The sequence below is a fragment of the Desmodus rotundus genome, chromosome 1 (genome assembly GCF_022682495.2).
Source record: "Desmodus rotundus isolate HL8 chromosome 1, HLdesRot8A.1, whole genome shotgun sequence".
Lineage (NCBI taxonomy): Eukaryota > Metazoa > Chordata > Mammalia > Chiroptera > Phyllostomidae > Desmodus > Desmodus rotundus.
This window is the reverse complement of record NC_071387.1, coordinates 143,059,973-143,076,770: the sequence shown is the minus strand read 5'-3', so window position 1 is coordinate 143,076,770 and position 16,798 is coordinate 143,059,973. Positions and strand designations below refer to the sequence as shown.

The 16,798-nt window shown below is 32.5% G+C and overlaps 1 protein-coding gene across 3 annotated transcripts in view; it reads right to left on the bottom strand.

Annotated features, from left to right (window-relative positions):
- FER (FER tyrosine kinase) overlaps positions 1-16,798 on the bottom strand; it is a 406,586-nt gene that overhangs the window by 293,064 nt on the left and 96,724 nt on the right. For all 3 annotated transcript variants that reach the window (XR_008425138.2, XM_045197637.2, XM_045197636.3), the window contains exons 7-9: positions 12,649-12,832; positions 10,425-10,562; positions 9,398-9,517 (exon numbers count right to left, since the gene is read on the bottom strand). Coding sequence is in view for 2 of the 3 variants with exons in the window: in XM_045197637.2 (XP_045053572.1) it covers positions 9,398-9,517; positions 10,425-10,562; positions 12,649-12,832 (442 nt within the window). In the remaining variant the exon portion in view is untranslated. The remainder of the gene's footprint in view (positions 1-9,397; positions 9,518-10,424; positions 10,563-12,648; positions 12,833-16,798) is intronic.

Genomic DNA, 16,798 nt, shown 5'->3' with positions numbered 1-16,798 from the left:
CAGTCTAGGTATGTGACCTGACTGGGAATCAAACCCACAATCTTTTTGGTCATGGGACAATGCTCCAATCAACTGAGCCACACAGGTTACAGCAGTGTGATGGTATTTTTAGATATGGGGCATTGGAAGGTAATTAGGGTCAGATGATACCATGGGAGTGGGGGCCTCGTGATGGAATTAGAGTCCTTATAAAAAAGAGATACTAGAGAGTCTGCTCATGCTCCCTCTCTCTTTTCTCCAAACACACACAAAGAAGTCATGTGAATACACAAGAAGGCAGCAGTCTACAAGCCAGGAGGGGAGTCTAAGCAAGAACAAGTTGGCCAGCACCTTGATCTAGAACTTCTAACCTCTAGAACTGTGAGAAATAAATTGTTGTTGCTTAATGCACCAGTTTGTGGTATTTTGTTATGGCAGCCAGAGCAGACTAATATAATATATATACATATATGGCTGTGTGTGTCTGTGTGTGTGTACAGAACTAGATTACTACAAATCAAACTGATCCACACTCTGAAAGATGTGGGATTGGAATAGAGGGTAACTTAAAACCAAAAAAAAAAAGCCTTTCATATTTTCTTCTATATTTATTTATATTATTGGAATATTTTATAACAAGAATTAACTTGTTTTAAATTATTAACTAACAGGTAATAGAGATGAAAAAGGCAGAAAAGCTATGAAATATAATCAGAAGAACTCAAAATATAGCAATCCAGATTATTTCATCTTTGCCCAGGCCTGAGAGTTCAGTTGGTTAGAGTTTCATTTTGATACTCCAAGGTGGTACCCCTTGGTTGCATCAGTGTTTGATCCCTGGCCAGGGCACATACAAGAAGCAACCAATGAAAGCATAAATAAGTGTAATAGATTATTTCATCTTTGCTTAGAGTCAAGCAACATAAAAAATCTCAATAGGTTTCTGAAGGCATTACTATATTATAGCAAAACATAATCAATGATGCTTATAATGATCCAGAATGATAAGGAAAAGGTTAATTTAAGATCAGTATTTTTCTCTAAAAATATACAGGTACATATATTTTAAGAGATTTATATCCAATCCAGTAAAATTATGTTTTTAAATTTGATGACGAGATGAACTTCAGTTATCTGGAAAATTCACTTATGAGGAATAGTTCATATCCTGACAGTAAATAAAGCATTACTGTATTAAAATTAGAAATCATTCTCAGGAAAGATACATCTCAACTTCTGGTTTCAAGTTACTTATAAACAATTATAAATAAGTAAGTAAATAACACACAGAATCCTTTGATGTCTATAAAATTCTGCCTTATATATGATCTCGCTTAGTCCTCTTAAAGTCCATATCACAGGATCCTACCTCAGAACTTGTTCCAACCACCTTCTGTCACCCCAGTCTAAAGGTAACAGAGTAAGAACCAACTTCTCACCATTGTCTTGGCCATGTTATATCAAAGTTAGGTTTGATTAAAAAGCTCTTTCCCTCTTCAACACTCTCCTCTGTTTTCTTTTACTTCTCTCTCCTATATCTTTTTCTTACTCTTTGTTCTCTTCCCGATTAATTTTCTATTCACCTCTCTTCTCAATTCTTCATTCATTCATTTAAATAAGTGTTCACTAAGCTAGACACTAGGGATAAAACAATAAACAAGTCTACATTCAGGAAACTTACATTCTAGAAGAGACATCAACCTTTCCTCCTTCAAACCTCTCTTTTCTTCTTCTTTCCTCTCTTTGATTATTACTGTTTGCTTTCCTAGTTTCTTCTCAGTTCTACACACTGTATCTTATCCTCCTATCCATCCTGAACTAAGTACACAGCCCCTGCAAATTGTAAGATGCAGGCACCAGTGCTTACTCTTCATGGTATATTCATTACATTTTGTACACAATCTTGCACATAGCATGTGTTCAGCTCAGTTCTCTGTCCTGTTTTTCTCATTAGGTGCCCACATTGTTCTTCTTCCATAACCAAGACCATCCTGATTCCTATCACTCTGGATTATCAGAGAGTAAACCTGAAGAGCTATTTCAATGTGAAAACAGCACAGTTTACAACTTTCACCCATCAACTAATTCTAGAGCTAACCCATATCTAAACCACTACTGTGGTGGTGCAGTGAGGGGAGCTTAGTTCTCTACATGGAAGTCACTGGTGCAGAGCTGACTCCTTTCATGTAAAAATTACATCACCAAACTCACTTTATCTTGCCACATCAGAGTAAGAGAAGTATTTGTGCTTACAACTCCTCATCTCTACTACATTCTATAAAGCCCCTTATTCTGGAGAACCACACACCAGTTCTAGAACCAGACACCTTCAAGTTCAATATTTACTTAGCTTTTCTAAACTTCCATTTCCTACTCTAATAAAATGGAAATTAATTTAACACCTAACTAAATAAAACAATTATGTTACATTAAAGCAGTAAAACACTGTACCCTATTAAGAGTTCATATATTTTAAGAGAATACAGCAAAAGACTATGCATAGAATAACCCCACTTAAGTAAGGAAAACAATTTATATACACGCATGTGCTTGTAAATACATCCTGTAATGATACATACATTTTTTAAAATGAATTAACAATGGAGGTTAGTAATGGGTCTAAAAAAGAGAAAACTTTGATTTTCACTGTATATCCTTTTGTAAGATTTTGCAGATATTGTCACCTGTTTGCATTAGTTAATTTTTAAAGATTTAACTGTATTTAAAGATACAAGAGCCTAAAACAATTATTGTGGATAATAAGTTTTCAGTACTTATACAATCCTTTTTGTATCCCCAAACCATTGGATATCATTATCCATATCTTACAACACACTTACAGAGACCCAACTTCCTAAAAAATTATAAATTGTAAATGTCCAATACTGTCACATTAATTGTGACATTTGGGTTAATAGAAAACCAAGTGGAGTAAGGGTGACAGTTGCCTGAAGTAATTTTCTGACATCTTTATTACTGCAACATAAATTAAATAAACCATTTTTTTTTGCAATTTCATAGCAAGTCATGTATGAACTTCTATACCATGGCACAAATATTTATTAGTTTTTCTCTAGATTACACAGAAGGTAACGCCTAACCAACCAAGCAGAAGTTTTTGTTAAAAATATCCACCTCCAATCTGATACATCCACCTGCATTCTATGCAACCTTTTTGTTTCCCTTAATAAAATTTTCCTTTGAATATGTCATATGCCTTCTGATATTTTACATAACTCCAAATATTCCAGCTCACTCATTCACAAAGTATTCCCCTAACATAGCCTCACATAATTATACTACACGTTCACCCAAAAAACAAACGAGCTAAGATTGTAAATGAGAAGAGCCAAAAACAGACTTGACAAAGCCAAGGTCCTGCTTGAGACATGAGAGTATTGCAGTAGTTGTCACTCCATTGTTTGACAAAGTTGATTCAGACAGTTTAATGGGTAAAACTGATGCCATTCCCTACAACAAAAGTCAGCAAACATTTTTTTAAAGATCTGAAGAGTAAATACTTTAGGCTTTTCCACCAAAAGGCAAAATCAAGGAATATCATCTAGGTATTAATATAAGAAAAAGGAAAAATATTCACATTTTATTGACCAATTCAAAATATAATTGAGTACAACTTATCATAACACCAGTCTACTATGAAAAGAACAGAAATATTTTGAGGGTGATAATGTTTAGCCTTTTTCTGATCCACACATTTTTTAACACCATCGTTTGTAATACATCTTAAAGATTCCACTAAAGTTTGTACTAAGTTAGGGTTTTCTGAACTTCTTTGAAAATATCTTTATCTGTAGTTGATCCACTCAGGCTATTTACACAGAGTTAAGTCTTCAGTCACTTAAAACTTGGCATTAACTCTTCAAACAAACAGCTGAGCACTTTTTGATCACAACTGCTGACTCAACAAGAATCAGGGAAAACCACATGAAATCATTTGCCTTGTTTTTTTAATTAACTAGTGATGTAGCTCAATGGCTCAACTCCTCATGCAAATGTTCTCATTGAAAGACTAATAGTTATAAACAAGTTTATTTTCACTAGACATATTTCTTCAGCTACTGCAATAAAACACTATTTAATTAATTTATCATTGGTAAATGGTTCTCTTGACTTGGCTAACAAATGAGACTCCAGAAACTTATTTTGGTTGCATCCTCATTTACATAGTTTATTTTTCAAAACAAAGTCTGCTTTGATGAGGTATTCCATTTTAATTTCTTTAAATTTTCTGACTAGCACTCTCCTGTGAGCTGGTAATATTGAGCTGCATGTTCATTTAGTAATGTAAGCATATACTGCATTATTTTAGCACAGCCAGAATGTCATTGCAAAATAAACACAATGCTTTACCATCTAATTCAATAACAAAAAAATCCACACTCCACTGTACCTTAAAAGTGTGACATTCAAAATCCATTTTCTTTTCTTGTTTTATCTTAATAGACATGGACTGATACTAAACAGTAAGTAAAGTATGTTGTATAGCAGTACAGGTAACACTCAAAGTGCTGTTGAGTTATACCTGTGCCACACTGATCCATAATGCACCAGGTAGCAGTGCAAAGTGATGAGAATGCATACATGGTCGCTATCACAAGGGCTCACCTTTGCCATTGTAGCAGGAGATCACCTATACACAACAGGTAAATAAATGAACGAGTGCAGATGTGTTCCAATAAAACTTTATTTATGGACTGATGTTAACATTTATGTAATTTGCGCATATCACAACATATAATTCTTCTTTTGATTTTTTTAAACCATTTAAAAACGTAAACAGCATTTTTAGCTCACAGACTGCATAAAAATAAGTTGCAAGCTGGATTTAGCCCACAGGTGGTAGTTTACTAACTGATATCCCACAAAAAATCCAAGAGAATCACTTTTCCACATAGAAAATTACCACTGTTCAATTAATGTATCTTATTTACATCCCACTGTAAAAGCTAAATTCATGATTACTTTAAATTTTTAAAAATGCACTGGAAAACATGAGGCCTAAGATTGGACTTCAGTTTAGAATACAAGACTGGAATTCAAATATATTTCTATTGATGGATAGTAAGAACTTATAATACATTTGAAACACTTAAATACCTTCTTATTTCAGAACTACATAGACCTGAATTTTTTTTGTTATTTTGATGAACTAAAAGTATTCCATTAGATAGTTGATACATTAGAATATTTGCATATATAATCATAATAAATGGATGATTAAAAATCAAAGAATAGTATCTCCTCCAGCATTTGACAAAGAGAGATCCAAAAAAGAAACTAATGGGGGAAGGTTGCTGGAGGGGAAGGAGAGAGGCTACAGATAACAGACAAAGGGAACAACATCAGGCTCAAGTCTGAAGGTAATACAACCAAAGTGCATGCGTGGTGGGAAGTACACGTTCTCAGGTGTCCAGTGCCAGAAATTATGAGAGGCCATGAAACAGCCCTCTATCACAAAGGTGATCCACCAAGCAAAAACATTTCCTATACATAGGAAATAAATAATCCAACAAATAATTGAGTTTAACTCTTCTATATATATGCAATGTTTATAAATATAGTTGACAGATAATTTTAGAGCATGATGAAATGCTGAGTGACATATATTTAGATGGGTAAATGCAAAAACTTTGTCACTTACTATTATATCATTAGAATTCCATCAAGCCTGGAAAGGGGCAGGCAGCAACATTATAAAATCTTGTTTTGGATATAGATACTAGTTGTATAATAATCTCAGAACCTCCTACATTTATTTGAGAAAACTCTACATGATACAATAAACAGAAAGCAAGAATGTAAATTATTAAATTTATGAGTAAGTTTCTGCTAATGAAAATAATTTTTGTTACTTTTAAGAACCTAAAAAAAGCAAAAAGAAGAAAATTAAAAGGTGTCTCTTCATGACTAGCAAAGTGAAAGAAATAACCTTAGGAAAAGGGCATTTATTTAAACCTCAAATACCTTCCAAGTCAAGACTGGCTCAGAAGTATAACAGATCAAAAGAAAAAACAACGTTAAGAATCAAGACAAATTCTTGTTAGTCTATTGTAAAAATGGTAGTTTACCCCAATAATTCTATACAATTTGAGGCATATAAATTCATTAGCAACATTTAACAGAAAGACATTCTTAAATAGAAAAGACAGATATTCAAGTAAGTAGTAGTCCTTACCCATTTTGGGTCAGGACGCCCTCAAAAATTTTCAGGGACTTCTCCCCAGAAGGTAACATAGATTTCTACAAACAATTTTAATGGGCTTATTGCAGAAGTTTTCAATCCTGTCTGCAAATTAAAATCAAGTGGAAAGTTTACCATAAATTCTAACGCCCTATCTTACCCTCAGAAAATCTGATTTAGTTGCTTTGGGGTGGGTCCCATGCATCATCATTTTTTACAGCTCCCTAAGTGACCCTGATATGAAGCCAGATATGAGACCCATTATTCAGAAACTCCCTGAAGTCTCTCCATAAAACAGTCTTCATTCACTCACTCACTCACTCAAGATGTTAATTAATCATTCACCACGTCTGACATCTAGCCAAGATTTTGAAGAGTCCAAGAGAAATGTGGTCCAATTTTCTCTCTTTCATAGTTGCTACTAATCAGAAGTCTGGCAGGTTGCCAGTATGACTCCTATTTATAGAAAAATTCTCCAGGAGTCACAAATTAATGATTCTCATTTCCAAACTAATGTAACCTTTCACAATGGACAGGGTCACTGACCTCTTAAACAAACATAAAGGAATGAAAAAAAGGAAAATGTTTCTTATGTTTTTCTGAATATCATTCAGTATTAATGTATTAGAGCTCTTAAATGGGCTAAGAAAAAATGCAGAATAGAGGGTAGCACAGACCATAAAATATTAGCATTTTTAAACAGCTTTTGAGAGTATGCTACTCAAAAACTATTTAACGCCATGTAATTCAGGAACAAATCCTTAGTAAAAGGAACTGACAAAATGGAATGAAAAATAAGTACCTAATATTCTGGAGAGAGTCATTCTAACAAAAAAAAATGTAAAGGGATGAGAAATAAAACCACATTTATTTAACATTATTATAAATATTAGCCCCAACGTGCTTCCCTACTTACCCCATTCATTCACCACCATTTCAAGATACAGTCTCTGCCTCTGTCTCTCTGTCTCTCTGTCTCTCTCTCTCTCTACACACACACACACACACACACACACACACGCACGCACACACACAGGGTGGGGCAAAAGTAGGTTTACAGTTGTGAGTATTGTAAAGAGTTTATTCTTGAATTATTACTGATTCATTATTGTATTATTTTCCATACAAACAACTGTAAACCTTCTTTTACTCCACCCTGGGTGTGCATGTGTGTGTGTATATATATGGAATTACCTTAGATTATCCTGACACTCCCAACAGACACATTGAATAACTCATTCTTGCAATAAAAATCTTGAGGAAAACCTAATCTTAAACTCATATCCTGAATTTAGATGCTATTCAATGAAATTTAGCTCAAGTTTTGCCTCAGTAAGATGTAAGCAAGTAAATCTTCTGTCACATTATCAAAGATTTATTATCTTTAGTTTATTACATTTTTGTTCATTGTTTTATCATAATTAAAAATAATGATTTATGAGCATAATTAGCCTTGCTCTCATTATACTCTGAAAAGCAATAAAACAAATTCTTCTTTGGTTATAAAATCTTTCCTTTTACATAAGCTTATAACAGGTAGCTATTTTTAAGTTTACCACTTTATACTCCAATATTTATATGCTTGTTTTTTCTTGGTGTTTATTAAAGTAAATTGATCAATTTTAGTGTAAACTCCTTGAAATTATTAACCTTTGCAAACTTAAATACATAGTAAATATATTTTTGATGAATAAATGAATACATTATTTGGGAACAATATAATAATTTTAAAAAACAGGAGTAATTATATCCTATTCCTTCACCACGCAGCTCAGGAATTAAGAAATGGAATTTGTCACTGCACAAGAATTGACAAACTCCACAGTCCATTTTGTGCCAGACATTCAATTCTATTGTTTGGAGCAGAGTTTCTCCACCTCAACACCACTGACATTTTTCACCAGGTAATTCTTTGTTGTAGGAGGCTGTCCTGTGACTGCAGGATGTTCAGCAGCATCCATGGCTTCTACCCACTAGATACCAGTAACACTTGACCACCTTATAAACAAAAACGTCTTCAGATATTGTCAAATTTCCTCAGGGGACAAAATTCATCCAGGCTGAGAACCTCTGGTTTAGAGATAACTGACAATGTAACAGTACATCTAAAACCAAATGAAGCTACTGTAAAGTGCTTCAAAGCTTCGGGAACAGCTTCAAGAATCCCAACATGGGTGCCAGGAAAAACCTTCTAATGCAGGGTACTCCCATGCCTCCATTCCTCTCATCTACAGTTAACCCACCATAATTATTAAGACTTCATCCTCTATAGGTGATTCAACAAGCATTGGTTAGTTTCCTCAATCCCATCAAGCCAACTTTTTAAAGATATCTTACCCCTTTCCAAGAGCTAGTCCCAGGATCCTACCGTTCAGTTACTTATCTATACCAGTTACTGAACAATAGAAAGGAGATTATTTAATTTCATTAGATGGGACTCTTTTGAGGTAAACTTCCAACAGGTCCTAATATAACATGCTTAATATTAAAGAGAAAATGGGTGAATGATCATATCTAATTGTAGTTCTGATACAGAAACAAGTATATACAGTGCTTATTAAGAGATTTGAGCTTCCTGAAAAACATCAAGAGACAAGTTAAATATTTAGAAGTAGAATGGCTTAATTATATTTTCCAAATTTAAAAATGTGCTATTAATAGGCTTTAATACTTTAAAAGGACTAAAAATACACATTGATTTCTCAAAACTCCTATAAAATTGTATGAAATAACAACAAAAAAGTGAAGAAGGAATTCATTTGCTAGCCTCCAATTGAAGACATCTCTGTTTCAAAATAACTCAATTACAAGTCAAATTTTTGTACTAAACACTGCTGACATCTACAAGTCTCTTACCACTAACACTCAGTCTCATTTCCAAAATGGTTCTGCCAAGAAGTTTTAGTTTGAAATAGGTTTAAAAAATAAGTTTTGAAAAGAATAAAGCATTGTCCCAATATAAGATATTAGTAATAACTGAATGAATATATCACACAGAATTTTGATTTATGGAATTACCAAAATCAATTAGTGGACAATGAGTAAAAGTTAACACAGTTCTCAAAACATTTCATTCTGACCAAAAACCTTATTATTTTAATTTATTTTTCATTACCTGTAAAAAATAAAAATTGGGATTTCCAATCTCAGAACATACAGCTATAAATATTATAGTAATGCTAATACTTAAACTGTTCAGGCTTTCCAAATACTTACATTACTTGCAAACTTTCTGCTGTTAAATTATTCCACATAATCTCATTTGCCTGAAGATTTTCATTTTCTTCTAGTAAGGAAGTATCAAACTCAATTTCTTGCTCTTTAGCAGCTGAAGTTCTGGTGAAGCATGTCAAATAATTTTGATCAATATGAATATCCTATCATATTTTATTTTAGTATACCAAAAGCAGAATATTTTTTCTCATCAAAAATTATATTAACAAAGTAGAGTAAGCTTAAAAAGAATAAATAAAATTAAACCCTAGGCATCAAAGATCTAGTCATGTAATTTTAGCCTTAATTTCCTCTTTTATAGAATGTGGATATTAACTGGTTTTATTCCTAACAGAATGGTAATGAGTATAAAATAAGATGAATGTATGGAAAAGTAATTGGTATATTATACAGCTTAATATACAAAGCCAGAGTAAAAGTATTATAGAAATGTTAAAAAATACAATTTCATGGATTAAATATGGGCTTAAGAAATGATGTAGTGACAACTGACAAATTTTTAAAGATTATAATATAAATAGTTATCTTCATGGAGAAAGGACTTTGAAAATACTGTAATTTGTCATTTATGATACACTTTTTGCCCACATTTTTTAGGGAAAATTAAGGATGTGTATTATATACGGGGAGCACTAATTTCATATCTATATAAATGTTTTTAATTCTGTAATTTACGCTTATATGTTAAAAGTATAATTCTAGAAAGCCATAACGATTTCTGTGTGCAAAATAATACCCTTGAATACAATAATCAGTTTTGTTTCTAAATATAAATAAATACATAATAAATTAAAAAATTAAAATGAAAGTTTTTTTCCTAAAAATTTGGGCCAAAAATTTGGGCACATTATACATGGCAAAATACGGTAATTAAAAGCAAACAAATTAATCTGAAATATCTAATTATCCTCTCAGCACTTCAATATTTCTTATTTAATTTGGTTAAATATTATATGATAGAAAAAATAATACTGTAATCAACTCTCCAAGAAGAATAAAACATACGTACCTGTGAACATCTATAAAATTATTGTATTCTGTGCTAGGGTCTATCTGCTCAACCGACATTTGAATCTCTTTATGGACATTTACTATTTCCTCAGTAACAAGACTAGTTATCTGGCTGTATTCATCAAATATGCCTTTTCTGAAAACAAAAATAAAATTTTACAACATTTTTAAGTTTATCAACAAAAACACAGAGCCAAAAAGGATTCACAACAATAAACATAAGAAATGTAGTATCAATATTTACAAATGGTGGTTTTATGTACCACCTTTTTTTCATTTACTTGGATAGTAAAGGGATTACACAAATGTACAATTAGCAACTTACATTTGATAAAGTATAATATCTGCAAATTACCTAGAATAAGGCATTACCATTTCCAGTCTGTATTTGAAATGTCTAAATATAAGGTCAGTGTTGATCACTTTCTATTTCTCAATATTAATCATAGAAATGTTGGATTCCATAACATGGAACTATGGGCCCACAACGGTCTCTTTAATGTTTCTTTCTAGTATCTGTCACTTCCGCACAAGCCCTCCCATTTAGTTCTTTTCTTGCTCCTGGGCCTCAACTCTTCAACCTTCAATGACATCTAGATCACTTCTCCTGGCCTCCAGTCAGTAGAAAAAACGTCATAATTGTTTTCAGCATTACCTAATAAATGCAAAAGGAAAAACTATCCTGTCGTAAAGACTTGATCCCTACTTAAGAATGCTATACCATCAGTCCTTACTGGACTCAACAACGTGTGCACAGCCAAGCTTATCCTGTATATGCCCAAATGAATATAAGGCATTGTTTGTTTTTCTTTTCCAAAATCATTACAAAATTTCTCTTATTATGAACTATTCTCTCCATCACGTAATTTTAAATAGCAAAATAATGTTTGGGTAAAAAAAATAGATTTAAACTTCTTTAAGCAATGCTAGTTTGGAATGATTATAGAAATCACCAGACAGACACAATTTTTTAAAAGGGGGGAGGGCAGAGAAATTTAATGAAGATTTAGTAAATATTACTGGGGTTATGACCTAATAATTCAAAGTACTAAATGACAGAAATGTAAATAAACCTGTCTGGATAACTTTTATAAAGCAATATAGTAAGTCATTATGATGAGATCATTAATAATTACCTTTAAGACACACGGGGGGGTGGGCAGGGACGAAGTCTCCTAATGTTGTATGAATACCTGTGACATGGGATTCAATTTCACTGATATCACCATGCTTGAAGTTTGTAAATGCTACTTGTGAAACAATTTCTTAGAAAATAGAAATAATATGCTGTGGGAAATTATTATATATCTCAAAAAGATATTCTAGTGACAATGATGATACCATTACTGAAGATTTGTGTGAAGAGTTTGAAAAATATTGATTTATTAAATGAGAATAGGAAAATAAATATTTCTGAATCAACATGTAATTTAAAGTACACATAACTGAATTTTCAAGTTAAATATTTAAGTAGGCATTTTACTATTTTTATCAACAACCTTAAAAGTTTACATAGTTAAGCTGACTACAAACACTTCATTTATCTTCCAGGAGGGAAAATGGGGGATCGCCTAAACCAGCTAATAAGGGAAATGAAGTCTACCGAAGGGTGGAGTATCTTTTCCTGTTGTCCTGAATCGGTATGTATGGTATACATGTGCATTTACCCAAAGTTTACTGTTATTAGCTCCTTGAAGGCAAAAACTGTGGCCTACTCATTTCTCTATTCAATATGCTTTACATACAGTAGAATTTTAATAAATATTTGTTTATTTTAATCTCATTCTAGAAGAAGATGGAAGGTAAACTTCAAAATATTCTTTCCTTCAGGTTGTTCTGTTAAATACCCAATCCTGTGGAGACAGACATCCACTCAACACTTGTCAACTAATCAATTTTTTTCATATAAATTTCCAGTTAGTTGAAGCAAAACAAAAAAAATACAAAAAGCAGGGCAGTTCTTGGTGGAAGGTTTAGAAAAAGTATTAAATTAAAAATATATATATATTTTTTAAAATAACAAATTTTAAAAATAATCCTTTAAAAAAAGACTTTCCTAAAGCCTGAAAAGGTGCGGGAAAATTAAGCATAAACTAAAGGGATACCAGAAATAAAAATCGAGAAGAATCAAGGTAAACAGGTCTGAAACACCCATTGGTCTGGGTCATTAAGGAAAATCACTTTATGATGGGATTTTATGTCAAATATGAAATGTGACTTACAGTGCCTTTATCATTTCTTCCTGCATCTTTTGTAGGGAGTCCAGAAGCAGAGGAAGTGTGGTGTCATAATACTGACTCTGATGAAGCTGGGCCCCTTTCAATGCCAATACATACTGATTATGCAACATATGAAGTTTCATCGTGGCTTTGTCGTAACGTTCCTTGGCCTTTTCGGTTTCTTTCCCTGAAGAAATCATTGAAGTTATAAAAGAGATAATAAAAAAGTTTTATCATCTCTGTATGCAAACTGAGTCACCACCATTTTATGTTATTTCACACATTTTATGGATATTCAAAAGTTATTGAAAATATACTTATTAGCTCTATGCAAAGTACTATTTCTTTTTTCTTCTTTTTCAGTAGATCGGGCTTACCATGTTCATTTTATTATTAGAACTGGAAAAACAGTTTAATGCTTTACCCATACTTTAGACTGAGCTGCTCTGAAGGAGGTATGCATTGTAGTAAATGTTTGGTGAATGAAGAATAATGTAAGTTTTCTTGTAAAATTGTACAGATACATGACCCTTCTCATGTTCAAGCAGCTTATACCAAATTGAAACAGTAGTGCACATAAAACTATATCACCAAGAAAACAAGAAAGTTTGTAAATAATGTTAAATTTTAAAATCTGTGTTTGAGATATCAGCAAAGACAAGGGAAGTTAGAGAACACTTTGCAGAGAAAACAGACCTTAAGAGGTGAGGCAAGTCTGAAAAGCATAAGAAAGACAGAATAGATGATAGTTCTCCCCTCTCACCCTCTTTTTCCTCCCTTTCTTCTTTCCTCGCATTCAGTGAATGTTATTAACTGATCACCACCAGGAATTGTGTTGAACACAGGGAATTCAGTATTTGACAAAGCAGAGTCCTTGACATTAAGGTCCTACTGAGTGAAAATACAGAAAGAATAAGCAATGATACATACATAGGCAAGGAGATAAGCTCAAAGAACGCAAATTTTGAGAAAATGAAGAAAACATGTCCACATAAACAGGGCAATTTTAGGTTGTAAATGGAATGAAAATCAATCAGAGAAATTTAGACAAGATGTGGGACAAGTCTAGGACATAATGATAACCTCATGAACTAAAACTTTTTGTGGTTCCTTTACTAAAATTATTCAGAAAATATTCACAGATTAATAATATAAATAAATGACAATATAAATAATTACAATTTTCAAGTAGATGTTTAATTTTGATGTAAACTAAACAAGGAATTCTTGCCAATTACTTACATTTAGGGAGTAAACCTTTGAAAATATTTATTAACTTTTGCCCTCTTTCCAAGGAGAGTCCTCCAAGTGAATCCTCTCCCCAAAATAAATCTTAGGTTGAGAATTTCTGATGCCAGGGCCTCTCCTCTGCTGCCACTCTGTTTAGACTTAGCACCTGAGTATTCCCTATGGAAAGGGATCAGAAAAACATTCCCCAGGGCTAAAAGCAGAGAAAAAAAATCAGGGTTTTTGCAGAGAGAGGAGACCTCAGACCCTAAACCATGCCCAGGCAGAACAACAGAAGAACTCCCTTGATTTCCTCATCACCCCTTTAATTCTGAGGTACAGTAACTACATCCTGCTGGAGAAAAAAGAAACAAACCTGTCTAGCAGACTGGTATGTCTCTACTACCAACAAATTCTAGTGCTTCCAAGTACCAGAACCATCACTCACTTCTCCTAGGGAGGTGCACATAATTATTTTACAGATCATAAATCTCTAGCAATACTCCATTATCTGGTTCCTTACACCTGGTGATATTAGTAATTGTTCAACTTATTCACAAAATGTTGCCCTAGATATCCTATTTAACTTTATGAGTATCTTTCCTAACCCCTCTCACTACTGAATGGAAAGAAGTTCTAATACAAGGTGGGAGAATAGGAGCAAATATATTAATTCTGTTCTATCTGAAGGAATCAGAAAAAAGTCATTAGCTACTAAAGAAAGGAGTTTTCTCACTTTTTGACTACAACTGACCCACAGGATAATATATTTCGATAATATATTTTATTGCATTAAGTAGTAAATAATCATACAAATTTTTAAGAATATAATGGAAATAAAAATTCATGAAATTATTCTTTCCCTTATATAAAGAATACTCTGTGATTTTTTCAAAATTCTATATATATTAATTTTGAATTTTTTAATGTTCATTCTGAAACCAACAGGTTTTTGCCTTAGTTAATATAAATCACTAGAGAAGTTTTATCTCTCTCTAAGTGACAGTAGTGATTTTTTAATTTAGCAATTAATAAACCACTTCAATAATACTAATTACAAGTGACCTTTAATGCTCTCATGAATACCTCCCCCTACTATTCAGTTACTATAAGAAACCAGGCCTTTGGCTAGGAGCTAAGTCACATTAATGCCCGAAAAAGAGGGAAAGTCCCTGAACACCACTGCAGAAGCTGCCAAAGCCCTTTCTAAGGCCCTTTAGGGGTTTTGTGGGGGCTTTTTTTGGATTTACCTTTTCTAAGTTACTTTAAGTTTCTGTTACTTGAAATTCGACAACTTCTGACAACAGCCAGTCCAAAAGATCACTGCTCTAATACAGATAAACTGGTTCCAAATAACAAAAAAGTTTTTTAGAGTCCAAATGTTCACAATAAGACAATAAAGTAAGCATATACCAGGCAAAAATATTTCAATATTGTGTTATAATTTCTTAATTTTTTTTACAAGTGTAAAAGTATAACTAGTGAATTCAATGAATTCCATAGTTTGTTACTTTTTTAAATATTACTTTTTATATAGACTCTATTATTCCTAATTAGTAATGGGATTTTTTTAGTGTATAACTTCAGGAGTCATACTCTCCACAGGAACATTTTCATGGAGACATTCAAAACATTTAAACCTCCCATCTGTCCTCCTAGTTACACAGATTTTTAAACTGCACACTATCCATCTGTCTTTCTAGCTGGTGCAGAATGATTCACTAATACATAATACTCAGCTCGCTAAGATTTTATAATCCAAAATAACATTAGAAAAGTTAAAAAGTTCCAAGATACTTTTTTATCAGACATAGTGTATGACAAATAAGCTGAAGAATGCTATTATAGCCAAATCTAACTATCAGTGGTCGCTAGCACAATTTGGAAAAAAATTTTAAATGCCTCTGAAAACATCCAAGGAAGATTCCATTACATTAAAATAATAATAATAAATCATTTAAAAGCAACATTGGACTTAAAACTGAATTTGGGGGTATGTTTTCATAGGGATTTTGGGGGGGATTTGTTTTTGTACTCTACAGCTCACATACTCTTGTGCCTTTGGTTATAAGGTCTACTTCACGTGATCAATTACCCTGCCACTCTTCCTCTCTTGCAGGAAAAAAAAAAGTTTCAAAAACATGTTCAATTGGTATGATTTGAAAAGAAATTCTACTGTACTTTTTCATGATTTGTTTTAAACTAAATGTTTATGGTTCCATTGAGACTGTAAGAAAATTCAAGAAATAGTAATACTATGTGAAAATCAAAAGTACAAATAAAACTAAAAATCCTATTCATTTAACAAAATCTATTACCACAAAGCTACCTAATATGATTCTTAATATGTAAGCTTTTTGTCTCAGAATATCTCAGACCACTATTATACATTGTTAACTTTTAAATAACTACATTTGAGCTGAAAACTAACACAAAGTACACAGAGTGAATAAATTCTTATTGACAGATACAGAATTATACCTCTGTTGATGTATGCTTTTGTTTTGTTTTGTTTTGTTTTGTTTTGTTTTGCTTTTTAGTGAGAGGCACTGAGCAGGCCATGGAGTTGTTCTGTGTGTCAATTAACAGGGAGTAAACCATCCACTTTTTCCTTCTCCACATAATGAAATTCACAAGAGATTGAATTATAATTCTTTGCCATCACTTGTTGACAAATCTGTTTAATGTCTGTAATAACAGAGTGTGTATACAATATGTCATGCCATAAACAATATTACGAGGCTAGCAAAACCCAATTATGTAAGTTTGACATTCACAAGAGACAAGCTAGACTACTCATTAAGCAAGTCTAGAAAGCCAAGTGTTTTTTATTATAAACTTCTGAAGTGTTTACCTTTTGTTAAATATCATGATGGAAAGCCTCCTGATAATAAATGAGAAGTGACTATTTTATAAAAATAAAGTG